The sequence below is a fragment of the Typha angustifolia genome, chromosome 13 (assembly GCF_048772165.1).
Source record: "Typha angustifolia cultivar Huaian chromosome 13, ASM4877216v1, whole genome shotgun sequence".
In the NCBI taxonomy this organism is placed as follows: Eukaryota; Viridiplantae; Streptophyta; class Magnoliopsida; order Poales; family Typhaceae; genus Typha; species Typha angustifolia.
Window position 1 is genome coordinate 13,061,995 of NC_133251.1, and position 19,375 is coordinate 13,081,369.

The following is a 19,375-nucleotide window of genomic DNA, read 5'->3' on the forward strand; positions in this document are numbered from 1 at the left end:
TATTTGGTATTACTTCTATTTTTCCAAAAGTTAGAAAAGAACAATAAAAAGAGAGCAAGAGAAGAGACAAAGTCCAATTTGTTGTAACACAGAAAGTAAAAGCCAAAGAACTTTTGACATCTTATCTCTATAAGTTTCTGTCAACCTGATAATTTGAATATGCAGAATAAGATTAAGCTTAAATGGTGCACCGACTTTGTCTTGCTGAGATTCTATATATCAATTGGATAGCACCGAAAGTAGATGCCTAGATGGACCCACAAAGACTAATAATAAGAGGAGAAGCATCCAAAGCAAAAGAGTTCAATACTGACAAAATTTTCGGTACTATGATTAACATGAAAAATGCAAGAATTAGAATAGCAGGAACATGTAGAAATTTCTAAGAAATAACAAACATAGTTTGTCTTTGAAAATATGAAGACAAAAATCTCATGTGAAACACACACCCAAAGTTAGATTTTTTTTATATAATATAATGATCACCATGTTCCAAGAAATCTGAAAATATTTAGTCTTCTCATCACATAAAGATTGTTGTATATAATTATAACCTATTCTAAAAACAAAGATCATCTGTGACTTATGAATTTGAAGGAGGTCCATCCTTGATGTGATATAGCCTGTGGCCAACATGGACAACCTAGGAACATTAGGACAGTTTCGACCATTTTGGCTGAGCTGAACTAGCAAAAATGTGACCTAATTCACTAATAGGCTCAGCCAACTTAGATTGTTTCAAACTCTTCTAACCCCAATTGTTTCAAGTTGTTTTGGCCTAAATGGGATGAAATGGGACAATAAAACTCAGACTAACTTGATATCAGGCTACACCCGGTTTCAGGCCTAGTTTTAAATTGGCCTTAAAAAGACAAAATTTGTGTCCTGCTTCTATTCAGAGTTTCGGGCAAATACTGCAAACCTATCCATTTCTAAAATAGACTGATTTTAGACAAAATTAAACCATGTCAAAGTGTAGACATTGCATTCTTACTAAAAGTGTAGATAAACAACAGGTGACCGAAAAATTCAGGTAGAATTTAGAAATACAGAAAATCCTCAATTACACATGCATTAGTTTTCGAATTGAGCTAGCTAACATAGAAGAAAGGCAATTGACTCCAACATGGATGTAAAAGGGAGAACTTTAGCATACCAACAAAAGATGATGGATGATAAGAAGTCAATGCACGGAACTAATCATTAGCATGGAACTTCTGACTATGAGAGAAGAAATGAATATCTTAACCTTATATTGATATCATTAAACAAGATTGGAATTACTTTAGCTCAGACAAGATTTCTATACTAGAAAATAATAGTTAGATCTAATTCAACCTTCTGCGTAAGATACAATCTAATAAGGAATACACAACATAGCCCAATGTGAATGTAGATATACCACGGGCCTTCCGGGTATACAATACAGGAAAGGCAAAGGATAACAAATACAGCAGGTAACATACAAACTACGAAGAAGAATAAGCCTCAGGAAAAGTATATATCTTGAACATGCTGCAAGTCTGCATTTATAGCTCCTAACTTCAGCAATTTTCATAGTCATTGAGGAAATTGCACTTTCAGACAAATCAAGTTAGTCAAGCAACACAAATAATCCTGACAGAATTTTTGGTCACTTAACTAACTGACCCAAAGAAGTCTATCTAGCGTGTAGTTGAGTAAAACATCATTGATGCGAAAAGTCAGGTCGATGATATGATAGCTAAAGCAAGATATATTGAATAGGCATATTGGGCACAAGTCACAACTCTCACATTCTAAACTAATGAGACTCACCCTATGATTCTTTACTCATCAAGTTTAGAATATGGATTATCTTAGTATATAACCACATTATACCAATAGGAGTTATCAGTGGGTAATCGGAAAAACAGTAAGAGCAAGCAATTAATAAACAGTCATACAATAAGAAGTTATATCTTTCAACAGAACTATTTACTTAATAAATCAATCAATACAATTTTACAAACCAAGAATGGAAGAAGAAAATACAAACCCCAAAATTAAGACAGAACAAAGTAGGCCAAATTCTGTATTAAAAAAAATATGCAAGCACGAATCCATTCCTTTTACAAGATAAGGCAATCAACGAGGCATTCCATGGATATCTTACCCAGCATTGTCGAGAACCAACCTCAAGCGGCTGGCCGAGCACTTCCATCTCGCTTCCTCAACCTCTCCATCAAGATTGGCCTGCAGCTCCATTAAGCAGTCACCGAACACATCCAATGCGACCCTCGCCACCATTTTTGGGTACTTCTAAGACATAAAGGCTCCTCCTTTACGGTCACAGGATGCCAATTGACAAGAATCGTGACATCAAAATCTTGTCATTCCTCAGAAGCGGCGGCCCGACCTTGTCGGAGAGCTGCGAGCACGTCAGCGATATGGGGGAAGACTAGGCCTTCGGAAAAGCAGCACAAGAGGCCTTCGTGGAAACGGAACTCGTCGGACTCCCGTCAGATCGGCTTGAACTTGAGCGGCGGCTCGCTGGTGAAGGATACAGTGTCTTCGGTTTGGGAACCGCGGGGGTTTGGGGAAGGTAAGACGATAAGGTTGGGATAGTGTATTAATATATGAGCAATGATTCGATACTAACCAATTAATTACTAAAAATAGTTTTTATCTATTGATAAATTAAAGAGTATATAAGACATTTGCATGTATAAATAGATTCATTGATAAAATAATTTAAATTTTATTGAATTATTTGTCTTAATATATATGTTTTGATGACAAATTCGTAGTTTGGTAACTATGATTGATATGTAAATATATACCTACCGCCGTATATACACGATTATATTTGTACTGGTGTTAACAATTTAAATTTGCTGAACTATATAAACAAACAGCTTGAGCTTATCTCTATGGAAGCTCAAGTTTGACTTGGCTCGATCAAAGCTGAGCCGAGCCTAAGCCGATATCTGGCTTGAAAATAATTTCAAACCGAGCCTAAGCTGGAGCCGGCTCACTCAAGCTCAACTCACTTGTCTCAATATAAGAGGTTTTCTCACAAAACCCTAGTTCTCAAATCCCAAATCATAAAACTCTATCACAAATCCCTACCCCACCTTCTTTTCCTCCTTCAGCAACGGCAAGCCCTATGCTTGTCCTCCTCAAGCTGTTGCCTAGTGTCAAGCTGTCGCCACCTCCTCCTTTAGCAAGGGCAAGCCTCGTGCTCATCCTCCTCTAAGCTACCACCTCGTTCTTCTTCGCCAAGTTGCTGCCTTCTCCTCCTATTTTAGCAAGGGCAAGCCACATGCTCATCCTCCTCTAAGTTGCCACCTCGTCCTCCTTCGCCAAGTCACCGTCTTCTCCTCCACCTCTATCGACTTGATTTGGCTCGGTCCAACCCGATCCAACTCAGCTTGAATGAGGTTTGATAATAAACTTATTTTAAACTCGGGCTTAGTCTAACCTAGCTCGAGTTGAGCTAAGCCGAGTCTGAGCAGAATTATAATGTTCGAAAGTAATTTCGGAACGAGCCTAAACTAAAGTCGTTTCGCTCAAGCTGAGCTCGTTTACACCCTATTAGTGAGAGAAAGAAAAAGTATAAAGAAAAAGATGATTAAGTATAAAGGATGATATTTTTGTCAATTTTTTGTTAATAAAATATGTATAACTTTATCAAAAAGAGCCGACTTGCTTAATTTGGGCTAGATAAAGTCAAAAAATATTATGCATATATAAAATAAAAAATAGGGTTTGAAATTAATTTGAAAAGTAAGTATTTTGTTACAAAATACTTATAAAAAAGAAAGACCTAATTTATATAAATAAGTACTTGCACCGGAGAAAACGAACGCCGCATGTATCTTTTTAAATCAATATTAAGGGAGTTAATCTATTGATTCGCTCCCAAACGCAAGTGGGGCAAGCCCAAACAGATCAATCCATCCTGGAGGACTCAGATGGGGCCATGGGGGGCAAATGCTTCAGCTCAGACCCACTCTCAGATCCCATTTCTCCAACCACTTCCTTCTTCTTCCTCTTCTGGTATCGGCATTAAATCAAACAGGTAACGGCCAGAGCACTCCGCCGTAATCCACCTCCTCCATGAACCGCTCACTGTCTCTAAGCCGCGACGACGACCCAAGCCCGAGTCTAACCCCTGCTCCGGACCCCGCCGCCCTCCGCCGATGGGTTGTCGCCTTCTGCGTCATCCGCTTCGATCTGGAGCGCGGCCAGGTTGTCGAGGAGCTCTACCCTCCTGATTCTCTCTCCCAATCCCACCAGCTCCTCGTCGCCTTCTCCTCCTTCCCGGACTCCATGTCCCATCACCACCCTCGCCACCGCTCCTCCATCCACGACTCCCTCTTCTCCTTCCGCTTCCCCTCCGATTCCGGCTTCCTCTACGGCTTCGTCTTCAACCGCCAGCGCCAGGACGAGCGCCTTCCCCGCGGCGGCGAGCAGAAGTCCGTTGTCATTCTGTCGCGTTCCCCTTACTCCGCCGTCTTCCGCCTCCTGCTCCAAATCCTCGGACCCCTCTGCTTCGACATCGGCCCCAAAGCCCTCTCGCTCGTCGCCTCCCACGTCGCCGCGTGGCCGCCGCCGGCCCCCGGGGTGCAAATGGAGCTCCCCATCGGGAGCGCCGCTCTCCGCATCCACCTCCCCCCGGACCTCGCTGACCTCACCGTTCCCCCCTCCTTAGCCGCCAATTCGTCCGTACCGCATGGCCTTTTCCACGACTCCGACCTCTTCGCATCTTTCCGCGGCCTCCTCCTCCACCTCTGGACGCTATGGGAGCTCATGGTCGTCGGCGCGCCCGTCCTCGTGATCGGCCCGACTCCTAACCAGTGTTCTGAAGCCGTCACAGCGCTCGTTAGCCTGGTCGCGCCGTTGCAGTGTAGCGTGGACTTCCGACCTTATTTCACCATCCATGACCCAGATTTCGCCCGCCTCAATTCCCTCGGGGAGAGGGAGCAGTTCCCTCCGATGGTCCTTGGGGTAACCAATCTCTTCTTTTTGAAAGCTCTTAAGAATATCCCCAATGTGGTTTCTGTGGGAAGCCCTAGTCCAAATTCTACTCGGGTTCTCCCGGCAGCCGGTAATGGGAAGAATTCGAGGGGTGGAAAGGTGAATCAGGAACAGTTCTCCTTGAATAAGTTTTCACCTTCCAGCTTGTTGAATGCCATGAAGCTAAGGAGGGAAGGGCCCCTTTGCCTCATGACAGAGCACAAAGAGGCTGTTTGGAGCACATATAAAGCAACGATGAAGCCTGATACTGCTGTTCTAAACAGGCTTGTTGATGCAGGGATGTCGTCTCGGATTGAAGAGTCCATGTCAGTTGTTAACAATGAGATATTGCGGCGGCATTTTCTCGAATTGACCACAAATTTTCTTGCCCCGTTTGGCCCATACTTGAGACCTACAACCCCTTCTGAAGGAGCTTCTCCTTTTGTCGATTTGCCGCCCTTGCCCCCTTTTCATGCTGATGAGTTTCTTAACGCTTTAGCTGCTAGAGGTCCTGGGAAATTCTTATCTAAAAGAATGAGATCAAATTGGTTGGACTTATACAGGTTATTCCCACAACTTATAGATGGGCCTTGTTATCCTACATGCCTTATTGGGTCTTTTTTCTATATTCCTGCAGTGTGATTTATCATTCTTAAGTTGATTAACTGTTGTTCAGGTGTTTCTTGGGGGGACATAATTTCATGCCTTGGTTCCAAAAAAGACGTGCTGCTGCTGAACAAGAGCAACAAAGACTCTGGAGGCAAGCTCGAATGAGTGTAGACATGCACAAGCTTCTATTGAAAATGTCAGAGTTGGAGAGAGTAGATTCCTTTAATGCTATTGAAAAACATCTACTAGGAGAGATGCAGGTAATTCCTGTTTTGATACTAGATGAATACTGAAATTATTTTGACATCCAATTTGGCATAGTGGGATTGAGAAATTTAGATCCTATCTGCTTATTTAACCAATGTAAGATATAGGAATCTTCATTTCCCTCGTGTTTATATCTCTTTTATAAAGCAAGCTTGTATGCATCACATACTTTTTAGATAGTATAGCTTTTCGTTGTTTTTCTCCTTCCTCTTTATCTCACAGCCCCCCATGTATATTTAATTCTCGTGCTTCCATTATAAAACATTTATCCTCCCTTTTGCATCTATGACATAACTACAACCTTTAGATTATCCAACTTTGTGATCAGGAGCTGGGATACTGTTAATTCTAGCCTTTTCCTCTAAAATTCTAGAGGAATTTCCTCTAAAATTCTATTGATAAAATTCCACCTTTTCCTCTAAAATTCTAGCCCATAAGCTGTGCATAGTTTCCTTTTCTCTACAGCCTTTATTTCCATTTCTCATTGGATGTTATTCTCCTTTTCTTTTTTTGTGGCTATAGAGAGATCTCATTGACGTTGTGATCCACCCTAGAGTTCCGTGTGGGTTTTAATGATTTTTTGTCATGTTAAATGATCAATAACAATTGTTTCCAGTTGCTCTTTTTCTGATGGTTTCTATTATTTTTCTGAATTTGGCCCAGTTCAACCAATATCCAAGGAACAAGCTTTTCAAGTCAAGCCTACACCTACCAAAGCTTGCACCGAACTTATGTTGGCCAGGGATCTATGTTTTCTGTTTCCTTATTAAATATCTATTATTTGTTTTGAATTAATTTAATTTTTGTTTAGGTTAATCTAGAACTAGGTGTTGGTCATGCGAACTAGTCATCGAATTAGCCATATAAGAGGTATTGTGTTAAGACACTATGTAGAGGAGTTCCTAGGCCTATTAGAGCAAATGGCCACTTTTCCTTCTCTTTACTTCAAGCCAACATATTTTTGTTGTTTCAGATCAGCCTCATCTGCTGCTGGGGAGATTCAACTTTTATCTTGATCTTTTTAGAGAGAAACATATTTCTCATAGTCCTTATTCACTCAAAATTCAATCGTAAATAAAACATGTTATATTTGAAGAAATTCATGTCACTCAAAGTTACTCAAAGTATCAGATCCAAGATTCTTAAAGAAGAAAACATAAGAGTTATATTATAATTTTAGTTAAAGAATGATGTTTATAGAATTAATATCTTACTTTAAAATGAAATGGCATGTCATTTTTGAAGCAAAAGAGTCAAGTTAATTAAAGACTTTATAGTTGCTTTGTAAATAGTAAAACCCAAATGAGGGTTTCACTTGGTGTGATTGTAGAAACTTCTCCCCTTTCATCTGAGAGGTAATGGTTTAAGTCTTGGGAACAACCTCTTTAGAAATGATATAAGGATGCGCACATTTTTCCTCTCAAAAACATTGCATAGCAAGAGCTTCATGCACTAGGACACCTTTTTTAATGGATGACCTCCTGCCTATGGTAGAGGGGGAACACCACTTGTTATTTATGTTACTTTCGTCCACCATAGCTAGCATATTCTCATTTGGGTTGCACACACCTAGAAATATTCATTTATTCTCCTGCATAATACTCTAGTTATCTCATGATATCTGATCTCTTCTTCAAAAACAAAAAAATGTTATTAGTAACTTCAGAATGTGTGTTTGGAAATTTTGGTTGCACACACCCAGTCATTTTCTTTTATTCTCATGCATAATTTCTAGTTATCTCATGATATCTGACATCTTTGAAAACAAAAATGTCATCTCATGATATATTGCATGTTCACCATGTTCGTAGTAACTTCACGATCTGATAAGAGCATTCCATGTGTGTTTGGAAGGTGTTGAGCGCTGTGTATTCAATCTCAAACTTCTTGTTACTAATATTTTGATAGTTCTGACCAAAATTTATCCAAGATTGATCATGTCAAGGCATGATAATTTTATCACTTTTTCTACTTTTGATTGGCCATTTTGTGAACTCCTATGAAGGATAAGTAAAACTGTACCATGACTCTTAGAAGATGAACAATGAATGTACCAAGTAGTAGTTCCTAATATATACGAGATCAACTATTTTGATATGTACTCTTTATCAAATTATATGTATGCATTATATAATTTTATGTCATATGTTGATGACTACAAAGTAAAGCATGCCAGTAACTATTATTATTTATTTATATTTTTTTATCATTCTTCTTTCAGCTGCAACAGTCTCAAGGTGGAAATGCAGAACGTGCCACAACATGCCAAAAACTGAAAAAAGATCTCCAAGCAGTTTTTGATGTCCTCCCAAAAGACATGCAACACCTCCTCCTCTCGAACCCTAAAAGAGCAACTCTTGTTCAAATTAGCCCAGAACCAACAAAGATTCCAGGACATCCTTCTGCTCACAGTGTACTCGTTTCTCAATCAAATCTGTCTTTTTTATCTCCATAAAGTTAGTGATATATTATTTTCTCAAATTAGTGGTGCCACGTGATCTCCCTGTACGATCAAAGCGCACTAGTCCTCTCTTGTGCTGTGTTTGTTGTATGCAGGGGTATTGGTGATGGAATTTTTCAATGCTGCATGCCCACGAAAAGTAGCTGAGCCTAACTTATGTATCAAAAGGTTGCATTATTCTTTTAAGTACATGCCCAGATTGCCTTAGGTTTCATCAGCAAGGCAGTGATGGTGCAAACTATTAGCCCAAGTGTATATTATCAGCTTCATAATTTATTCTCCTCCGGGTGGTTATTTGCTCGGAGGGAGGAACAGGCGTTTTTTCTCCTCTGGTTTTGAAACATTCAAGAGTTGAAATTGCTCTTGGGAGTTAAGCTGTTATCAAATTGCCATGAGCTGTCAGACTTCTTAACTGCTGCTCTTACATTTCTCCACAATCAGGTAATAAATAAATTTGAGTATTTTATAACGCATTACAGGGTATTTTTGCTGCAGCGAACAGCTACTTTTGAGCAACTCTAAAGCATAACTGGATTTCTTTATACAACCTGCAGAGTGTTTGACCACCCAAGCTTAAGATATACTGGAGTTTGACAGGTCGTATGATACATGTCATTGGAGGCATAGATTACCGTAATAGCCACTTGTTTGAGAGTAATGTGTCTATCATATAGAAGAATGAAGTGTTTTCCCTTTTCTGATAGACAAGTTAGTTAAATATCTGCTATGTTGATGTTTACTCGTTATAGAAAATATAAGGAAATGTGATAATTATATGTGAGCCTCTTTGACTGCTCTAAGAAATATCGTCTTGGACTTGAAGCACAAAGTGCATAACTTGATTTGTTTTGCAACAGACTTCAGCACTATAAAGAAAAAAATCACGATATTGTAGCTTTTAGAAAATACATTGGCAAAGGTAAATGATCATTTTAAATGAGTTTAGATATTCACACACAAACCCAGTCAGAGAAGACTGCCACAACATATGAACTTGTGGAAGGAAAAATCATCCTTTCTCCACTCAATAGTATCCTTCATCTCTGTAAGGCTACAGTCTCTCCACGGCAAGCTTTGGTGGACCGAAAAGCCATCAAGGTGTATACTGGCTTTGAATTTAAAGCAGGATCTGCTATGGAATACAAAACTGATGCAATTGCTATTTGAATGGGCGATCCTTTTTTTCGCTGCTACTGACTCTGCTTTTGGCATGCAATGAAGCAAATCTAACTAACCCGCCTAGCTGCACAATAAAGAGATGGTAAATTTTATATTCACTATATTAATTGACCAGGTCGTCGGGTTGCTGAACAAGCACTGCCGCTTGCCGCCTCTGCCGTTCCCGCAAGTAGAGGACCGTCAAGAGGCAAGCAAAGAGTGTCAATATTGTAGCATTTCCTTCGTCCATGAGTACATCCTCCACCCATTCCTGAATTCTTGGGTAAACCTCTGGTAGTGAATCAATCATTTTTACCTGAGACAAGAAAAGCACTTCCTTAAGTTCTATACCAAAAAATAAAGAAGAGCAGCATAAAGGCACGGCTGTGTAGATAGACACCAAAATATATGTGGAAGGTAGTACATAATAAATCAAAGATAGAAACTGATCTAGATCCAAGTTATTTTATATGTACAACTGAATTTTGAACATTGAGGATTTAAGGGAACAGGAAAGGTCATAACATGATTATATAATCTTTATTGACTGGTATCAATGCACAGATCCAACCAGACCATGTTGCCAATACAAACTATCACAGCAAACATCACTAAAACACCAGTATTGTAAGTTGTAAGTGGCAAGGTGTAATTATTGATCAGGAATGTTGGTAACCACAAGTCCTCACAGCAATACATAATTAGCTAATAGTGCATAAAATTCAATGCAGCACCACTTAGACCAGCACTGTTAATTGATGACCTTACATTATTCATTGAGTAGATCCAGGTTTATGTGATCATTGTTGTTAAAGGCTGACACATGCATAATTCACGTAATGATTCTAGATTCTAATACAGCACAAGCTCTTGTTTGCAAGTAACTTATTCTATAGCTTCTGACAATTGGTCTAGAAAATCTCAAGTAAGCAATTACACTGTAGAACTTTAGAGTTTGGATAAAAGGAAACCCTCAAGGACAAGGAACCAGGAAGCTTGATTTATTTGCTTGACTTAACAGCTAAATATGGGTTAAACTAGTGCAACAAGAAAACAGAATCTTACCAGGAAGCTGCCAGCATAGTTTTTTCTTAACCACAAGCTTGTAAGTGCGAGTGTCACAGGTAACTTTGCTTGAGCATCAATCTGAAGGGCCTGATCATAATATCGTTTTGCCAAATGAAGATCTAGTGGAAGCCCGAAGCCATGCTCATGCATGTACCCAAGATTAAACATGGCCTGAGCATTGGATTGCGATTGGGCATGCATGTAAGCTTCTGCTGCTCGCTCGTAGTCTCTCTCAATACCCTGTAACAGAAAATAGAAATAAGAAACAACATATTTCTAAATAACAACATAGAAGTAAGCATATCCCCATATTTCTAAATAATATGTAGATTAATCATCATTCCAATTGTCCCTCATCAAACTGCTCAAAATTTAGTTGAACATAGCTGTTAATTCCATCAGATAAAGACAGTCAAACAGTTCTTCAAACATGTATAACAACAAAACTTTTAGTCCCAACAATGAAAATGGATCCTTACTGTTCCTCAACAATGTCATATAATTAAAAAAAATGCTAGTGTACAGAAAGAAATACATGCCACAAAGCATAATGGACAGGTAAATTGATAATCCATTAAATGTAAGAGTTAAGCCCAAACCATTTGGCAGCTGTAAGATGCTTTTTACTAAACAATACCTTGGAGCAAATGATGATGCAGTAATAACAGTTTGTCAAGTTTTAAGTGTATCAAATTGGGTAAGAATTGCTGGTGCATAAGCCAGGTTCTTTTAATTCTTTTATTACTTTTGAGCATGTAAGGAAGCATAGGCACGGGTTACAACTAAATAACACTTCTATCCCTGTGCAGCAATGAGACTGAAAAAAAATTCCCCAAGGTTTAGGCAAAATGAATAGCAATGAGACTGAAAAAGTTCACCAGTATGATAAAATCTTCAGAGCATGCAATCTCTGCAAAATGGACTGATCAAGTCAGAAGCTACAGGCCAGATAATCTAATTTGTATGCCATTACTATTTCTGGCTGAAGTACTAAAAGACCGGCAGTCATAAATATCTACTCTACTCTGCACTATGTAAATAAAATGGAAATTTAAATTCCCCAAAATTCCTAGTGCTACTCTCAGTTACATGGAGTTGAATCAACATCTTCCTCAGTTTTATGGGGTACTAGAGAATAGACTTAGTATGTTTAATGTGACAAGCATTTACTGAGAAACACATACCCTGCCATAATAGTAAGCATCTCCTATCAGCAAAGCAGCATGCTCATTACCCTGCTCAGATGCTTGCCACCATAAAGAATGTGCACGAATATGCCTTTCAGTATCTGTGCAAAAGCCAGATTCTCCCATACAAACACTCTGCTCCTCATATTTATCAAGGATCCATGCAGCATTGCTTTGTGCTACCTCGTATCCAAGTTCTGCCATTCTAGAATACAAGAGGAGTGCTTTTCCCATGTCACCCTTCAAGTAGGACTCCAGAGCCCATCTTGATAGGGAGCTCCAAGGTCCCCTCTCAGCTACAGCTTTGTACAGGAGTGTAGCCTAAATTCATGAATTTAGGAAGAAAAAGTCAGCAATTTATATCAACAGAGGCATTCCCTAACAGAAAGTTAACAAATTTCTTTTGTGGAAAATCTAAACATTACCTAAGGATGTACTATGTGAATCTTCATAACTGACTAGGAATTGACATTCAGTTGCAAATACATGACATAAATAAATGATAACTAAAAAATATAATTACATCAAATTAGGAACAAAATGATTGATTGTTTCTCAGGTTTAAAGAGTACTTTAAATATATTGTGAACTTTCAGCCACATCATAGCAGTACTAGACCTTATCAATTAGCATGCAGACAGTTGGAAGAAACAAATAGTTACATTGATTGCATTTGCATATGGTCATATCAGTTAATTCCTTTTTTTAAAAATATATATATCATATGATTCTACCTCCTTATATGCAGTTTCATCTCAAATAACATAAATAAAAATGGCAACACGTCACTTCACTCAGATTTTAGTATGGTACGGAAAGATTATATTTTTCACCTGCAGCCTCATCATCTAGTGATAATTATCATGGTGAATGAGATGCCCCTTTCCTTTTTTTCCTTTTCTACATCACTAAATATTTCCATTCTTTAGGCATACTCTTGGCATTTTCTTGAAAAAAAATATATTATATAGATGAATTAATTAAAGACACATGCTTGATTAATCTACTATCAAGGTATAATTCTTATTCCTACCACATCCTCCCGTCTACATGAGCCCGTGTCCCAAAAGTCAATGATATTACCTACTTTCCAATACAATGTGTCATCTTATCCGTACAGCGTCCAATCTGTATCGAAATATAAATATTTATCCATGCTTCAAAGCTTGGCACAACCCATTTCTTATAACTAAATTGTCTGACTCCTAGTAAGACTTTCCAATATTTTACCAAGGCTGAATAATGCAGCCAGATATGGATCAAATGTCTTGTTGCTATGCTCTAAATAATTAAAATTTTATTTTATTTTCTAATGAATGGTGTGTTGAAATGTGGATCAACTCCAATAATGTAAAAAAGAACAGACCGAGTACAATTTATTAGCTGCCAAAAATCAAAACGTGTGTAACGTGTGCTAAGAACTAACGCAGGTAACTAAAACATTCTATCTGATAGACAAGTTGTAAAGATATGTAATTAATTTCTTTTAGTCAGAGTAAGCCCTCAGGGCTCAGGCTTACATGTGGAAAAGAATAGACCAACTAGATATATTTATGTTAGCTGTCAAGGTGAAAATTTTGCGCTACGAACTAAGACAAGTAAATACAATGTTTTTGACAGATAAGCTTTAAAGATATCACTTCCTTTTAAACAGCATAAGTATGCAGGCTCAGTGGAGGCCCATATCTCCACTCACAACTGGCCATATAGCCCTCCCACCATGACTGGGCATGTAGCCCATAGTACCACACCAAATGCACAACTAATTACAAAAGAAAATCGGCACAAGGATGTTGGGAATCGTAACAACACAATGAAGCCCCCTAAGAAGCTAAACTTTGCATCGAGTATAAGATATGATAATAATTGAGTATGTATCATCTGAATATAGCAACATATCAGCCATGCTCATCAATAATAGTTCTATCTCAATATGAATTTTCTAATTTAAAGCCTATCTATGTCTATGTTATGCTAAACTTGCTAAACATTTTGCATGATTGTTTGCTTCTAAAAATAATTATGCAATTTAAGAAGCTTGTATTCATGGTGCAATTACATCTTAGAATCCATTAGAGTTTTAAAAAAAATTAGTATCCTAAACTTTCTAAATTAACACCAAGCTTTCAATTTTCCATGCTATTAGGTTCAGTTTTGAACTGTTACATCTTAGATTCCATGTACTTGTAGCATTTCTTTCTAAGTCACATTCATACAACTCTCAAAACAATAACTTTTACATAAAATCTAGATTGTCCATTTTGGTTTTGACCTAAAAGGGTTACACAATCTTATATGATGTGATTCGGACCTATGGATACAACCTATGAACCTCTTTCATGTTTTAGTTTCTTAGTTTTCTTAAAAAATAAGAACTCTGGCTGTTGCATTCGAACGTTTGCATACGTTCTCAAATACAAAGAACACAAATTGTTCGCAGAGAAGTTGCGTTCAAACAGGTCATTCGATCGCCTGCATATGTTTGCACATATAGATACCATAAATTGCTCATTCGAACACGCTTGGTGAGAATACACTATTTCTAAGTTTATCATTTGTATATTTTGCTTATTAGGTTAGCCTCTTAATATGTGGAAGACAACCTTATTATGATTATCGATGAATATTGAGTTAACCTTTCTTTTTCTTCCATTCTAAATCTTTTCCCTCCTCACTTAAACCCTAGCAAGGTGCCACCTCGACGTCGGTTACCCCTAGCCTCCATCGACTGTTGGACCATCTCTCCTTCTTAGGATCCCGACCACCTTCTCCCCCTTCTTCCTTTACTCAACAGCACCTCGTATAACCATTCCATCACCATCACCGTAATTTTGCTTATTTTTGCCTTAGTTATAGTACAAATTCACAAAGGGTATAAATATCAAAAACGTAGATCAGGAAGACACGGAAAGAATCCATCTAGTTTCGTAATTTTCTAGCTACAAGAGAATATTTAACGAATATTTCCTTCCATTGCGCGAACTACTTTCCTATATTGGAGCTTGATCAAGTAGCTGAGGTCGGTTTATAACATCATAATACTTTACTTTGGTTTATTATTTAGAATAGGAATAATTTCACTTTAGCCCCCTGAACTATACCATTTTCTACATACATTTTTTGAAAAAAAAAATTTCACATACACCACGCCTAAACCAAAATATTTTTTAGTTAGGAGTCCATATAATTACATCCATAAAGTTAATTCAAAGGAGTATATGTGGATAATTTTTATTAACATATAGGGTGTATGTGGGTAATAAAAAAGCTTATAGAGTGTATATGAAAAACAGTAACAATTCAGCAAGTCTAAATTGAATTATCACTTTAGAATATCACTGAACTACAAAATTAACATAATGCAAAATTAAAATAGTATATAGTTTGAAAGAAAAAAGTACCATGTAGAGATTCTTCTTGAGCCCTATGCCTTTTTGGAACAACTTAGCCACTTGATAGAGGGCCTTTGGTTGACCATCATTAGCTGCTGTGAGGAAAAGGTTGCATGCTGCTCTCACATCTCTTTTTACACCAAGACCCTTGAGGTACAGCACTCCTAGGTTGTAATGTCCTCCAGATTCTTTGTTCGCAGCAGCTATCTCAAAATATTCTTTTGCCTAAAAAAGAAAGTAAGGAACTTAAACATGAGAATTGCAAAAGAATAAGCAAACTATTTTAAAGAAAAATACTTTGACTAAGTGATTACTAGAACATAGTAATCTCAGAAAATGATAGTTTACAACAAATGCATTCAACACTTTAAAAAAGAAGTAATGCATGATTGACTATATTTTGACTAATTTATCAAGCCCTTGAATTGCAAATATTTAAGCCAACAAAGTAACAAAGAGTTACAGCTAGAGCATTGTGAGTACTATGATACTATCTACTTCCCACTCTATTGCACATAAAGGCTATTAACAAAAGTCAAATGTGAATTCAGTGTTACGTGGTGACAGTGCATCCATTTAAGCATAAGTTGATTGAATTGCCTGAACCTGTCAGGAATGAGGCATCAACCAAATGTATGGAATTCAGTAATTCATACAGGAAGCAATCTTCCTTCTAAATCCATGAGGCATTTATTTTCTTATAAGAAAACTCAATATAATTCAGACATCTCAGCAGTATTGTATTGAATGACAATTGGATATGACGCGTATACATTAAAATTCTAGTAAATGGTAAGAAATTGTACCAAGGAGTGTGTCTTGCTTTTCTACTCCAGAAGTTCACTAGAAGACTCAATCAAAAATAAATCTAGGTTGCAGAGAAGTCTAGTGAGGTTTAGTGGTGATAATCAACAAGAAATTAATCTTATCCTTTGAATCTTTCTCCGGATTGCTTGGAAGTTACAGCAATTAGGATCTTAATAGCTTTATATGTTTGGTTTGCAGGAGTCCCCATCAACACTACTATTTCTGACAATCATGGGAACTGGAAAAGGGTATGGAGTCTGGATTATTTCTTTCTCCAACGGAAACTGGAAATGGAACTCAATTTATATCTGCATCTACGCGCACAACAAGAAAGACACCAAATTCTCCTTTAGGTGCTTCAACTGCGGTGTAGGTAGAAGGAGCTGGTACAAGAGCACATTCTGTGATAAGATTCACTTGATAAATTCGCTATCATCTAAAACGTATCACTTTCTGCATGGCTTCTGCACAGTAATGGTTCCGCAGCACATTTAAAGCCAACAAATGTCACAATTTTAAGGAGCGCCAAAATTAGAATATGTAAGTAGAGGGCCAAGTAGCAAACAGTTGCAAAACTTCAGGACGAAGAAAGATTTTAGAGTTTCTTAAACCTACAGATGTAAAGGTTACTAAGAAAAAAAGAAGTAGCCAATACTAAAGTCATGCTCAGTTAATTTGATCGAATATTTCATGAATTTAATCACTCTACCATCTACCCTTTCATCAAGTGTGGTCTTGAACACTTATAAAGAGACATATAATATCACCTATTAACCCCTATTCTACAAAGTTTTCACTCTCATGAACTAGGCTACCACCAAGAAACAGCTACCGAGAGAATATTGAGAGAACTGACCTTGGTTAGGTTTTTCTTCTCCACACCATAGCCTTTAACGTAAAGATAACCCAATCCATTATAGGCCGAGTAATACTGATGCTTGACCGCCAGCGACAGACACTCAAATGCTTTCGTGTAATTCCTCTCCACTCCAGCCCCTCTGGCATACATCTCCCCGAGCAACTCCAACGAGCTCGTGTCCCCCTTCTCCACAGACTTAGAGAACCAGTAATGCGCTTTCTTCAGATCCCTTCTCAACCCCCTCAATCCATAGTAGTACAGCAATCCGATCTTAAACATTGACATGGAATTCCCTCTCTGCGCCTGGTACTCCGTGATCTGGAAGTCCTCGTCGTCCTCGCCCCGTGATTTTCGCAAAACATCCTTGTTCTCCTCCGTCCCGCTGTGGAGGCGGATCGCCTCAATCACCGGCGGATCCTTCGATATGACAAAGCTCGTCAGAGCCGCCTCCGCCAGCTCCGCATACAGCACAACTGCCTTCTCGTGCATCTGTTAATGAAAAGATCGAAAATTTGAGCTTGAATAGAAAAATTAGGAATTGGATATTGTAAGGTCAGGGCAATCATACATCCTGCCGGAAGAAGGTGTAGCCAAGGGCCATCTTGGACTGGAGATTACCGCCCTCGGCAGCAAACTGGTGGAAGAGGAAGGACTTGGGACGGTTCTGGGGACGAAGGATGCCGTGGGAGTGGAGGAAGGCGAGCGTAGATTGGGCGTGGGGGAGGCCGGCGGAGGCAGCGGCTTCGATTTGGGAGGCGGCGGCGGCCATGGCAGAGGGGTCGGCGGAGGAGGCGGCAGAGAGCATGGAACGGATGCCGGAGATGAATAGGGATTCCAGTGGATCGGAATCGGAGGAGGAGTTGAGAAAGGGAGAGGAGGAGAAGGGGTCGAGGATGGAGAGCCAGGATCCAGGGTCTATTGGGTGGTCATCGGCACGGGTGGAGTCAGAGAAGTCGTCCCAGTCGTCGGAGGAGTCGTCAAAGGAATCGCCGGAGGAGGAATCTTTGATGAGGTCGTCGTTGGAGATGACGATGACGAAGGGGCGGACGGAAGAGGAGAAGGGGAGGAGGGAGGATACGGCGAAGAGGAAGAGGAGGAGGCGGACAAGGCGGGGAGGTCGCCGGCGAGCCATCGTCGTGGAAATAGAAAGAGAGATGTGAGAGGAGAAAGGAGAGAGAGAGAGAGAGAGACGAAGGGGAAGAAGAGAGTTTTGCGATGGATGACGTATACCGCGCAATGTGATTGGTCGAAGATCTTTTATTTTTAATTTCGACAGATCACCTAGAAATGTAGCTTTGAGATTCACGTCATGGAGTTGATTGTCATTTTGTAGTGTTTTACAAAGTTTGAAACAAAACAAATAAAAACCTCATGGCAGTCATCTTTTCCCTCTCATTCTTCTTTCTTCCTCTTTCTTCCTCTTTCCCTCTCTTTCCTCACCCTAGCTTCCTTCCTCTTCATCATCTTTTCCTCTCACCCTAGCTTCCTCCTCCTATCTACTCTTTAAAAACCTCATGGCAATTGGGTTCCTCAACTTCATGGTGGTCTTGGTCGACGACAATGAGTAGAGTTGGTTAGCTCTTAGGTGGACCTCGTCAACTTCTACCTATCCCCCGACGATGAAGGCGTCGATCTCGATGAGTTGACTATTCTCGTCGTCTAGTCGTTCATCACTAAACTTATCCCTTGATGTTAGCAGTGCCTGCAAGGTGTTCGACGAAAATGGTCATTTAAATTGTTGTCTCCTGGCCCGCCATTACCATTCATAAGTCAGTAGTGTTCTCTTTGTGTAACCACATGTACAGTCTTAATATCAAACTAAAGGATCCTGAGTCTTGATCGTTGACAACTTACATTGCATCTAAGCAACGTTGACCGGTTGTTTAATCTTATTTGTGAAACTCGTATGCTTATGAGATTCTCTTAAAGTAGGTTCTGTAGCTGTGTTACAATAAGTTGTAGGTTTGTCATATTTTATGTACGATGAGCTTAACGGAGTCATAACTGTTGGGCCACCCCTGACACTAAGAGACGAAAATCGAAAATTTGCATGGCCGAAGTTGAAGCATATCAACCCTATTAAGCCTATGTTTTTCCACGTAACCATTCATTGCACTTATATGTTGGTGCAGTAGATGTTGCCCAAAAACAAGGCTTGCTTTCAAGGTGGCATGGGTTTGTTATTTTTTTTTAATACTTTATTTTACTCTGGTCCGGTCTATGTTCAACCTCATGCAATTTGTTTTTAAGGTCGTTGCCTTAGCTCTTCCCCTTTCATCCTAGTCATGTAATTTATTTGTCACTTATAAGTTTTTCATATCTATTAAAATGTATAGATTAAATAGAAATAAAATAGATTCCTACTTCACATCAAACAGAAACATTAGATGAATTTTGTTATTCTCCAAACAGATAACTTCACTCTCAAATGAAATCAATTTAATTCTATCTAGAATTGGTGTCGTAAAATTGGTTCCAAACTTAAGCCCGGCTGCTGGACTCTAAACACCTTCTTTGTTACATTTTTTCGCTTGATGCTTTTGTGAATCTCATGATCCATCCAACAGATGTTAAATCTTTTGAAAAC

The 19,375-nt window shown here is 38.9% G+C and overlaps 2 protein-coding genes across 4 annotated transcripts; one reads left to right on the forward strand and one right to left on the reverse strand.

Moving 5' to 3' along the window:
* Positions 1-3,868: 3,868 nt before the first annotated feature.
* Positions 3,869-9,093, forward strand: LOC140772933 (uncharacterized). Of its 3 annotated transcripts, none has more exons than XM_073115196.1 (5): positions 3,869-5,543; positions 5,657-5,849; positions 8,078-8,269; positions 8,413-8,758; positions 8,872-9,093. In XM_073115196.1, the coding sequence occupies exons 1-4, from the start codon at positions 4,081-4,083 to the stop codon at positions 8,422-8,424; spliced, it is 1,860 nt and encodes a 619-aa protein (XP_072971297.1). In that variant the 5' UTR covers positions 3,869-4,080; the 3' UTR covers positions 8,425-8,758; positions 8,872-9,093. The 3 variants fall into 3 exon arrangements, with proteins under 3 accessions (XP_072971297.1, XP_072971296.1, XP_072971295.1); XM_073115195.1 differs by having other exon boundaries at positions 3,870-5,543; positions 8,078-8,312; XM_073115194.1 differs by having other exon boundaries at positions 3,870-5,543; positions 8,078-8,758.
* A 120-nt stretch (positions 9,094-9,213) lies between these two features.
* On the reverse strand, positions 9,214-18,028 carry LOC140772934 (ERAD-associated E3 ubiquitin-protein ligase component HRD3). The gene is made up of 6 exons (XM_073115197.1): positions 17,357-18,028; positions 16,786-17,277; positions 15,132-15,347; positions 11,728-12,051; positions 10,541-10,783; positions 9,214-9,791 (listed from the first exon to the last, which is right to left on the reverse strand). The coding sequence occupies exons 1-6, from the start codon at positions 17,918-17,920 to the stop codon at positions 9,600-9,602; spliced, it is 2,031 nt and encodes a 676-aa protein (XP_072971298.1). The 5' UTR covers positions 17,921-18,028; the 3' UTR covers positions 9,214-9,599.
* Positions 18,029-19,375: the final 1,347 nt, after the last annotated feature.

Excerpts from the sequence above, each read along its gene's own strand:
- LOC140772933 (XM_073115194.1), top strand. The coding sequence starts at position 4,081 with ATGAACCGCTCACTGTCTCTAAGCCGCGACGACGACCCAAGCCCGAGT. Across the intron at positions 5,544-5,656 it reads AATTGGTTGGACTTATACAG|GTGTTTCTTGGGGGGACATA; the intron begins GTTATTCCCACA and ends ACTGTTGTTCAG. Across the intron at positions 5,850-8,077 it reads ATCTACTAGGAGAGATGCAG|CTGCAACAGTCTCAAGGTGG; the intron begins GTAATTCCTGTT and ends TTCTTCTTTCAG.
- LOC140772934 (XM_073115197.1), bottom strand. The coding sequence starts at position 17,920 with ATGGCTCGCCGGCGACCTCCCCGCCTTGTCCGCCTCCTCCTCTTCCTC. Across the intron at positions 17,278-17,356 it reads ACACCTTCTTCCGGCAGGAT|ATGCACGAGAAGGCAGTTGT; the intron begins GTATGATTGCCC and ends TTTCATTAACAG. Across the intron at positions 15,348-16,785 it reads AGAAGAAAAACCTAACCAAG|GCAAAAGAATATTTTGAGAT; the intron begins GTCAGTTCTCTC and ends TTTCTTTTTTAG.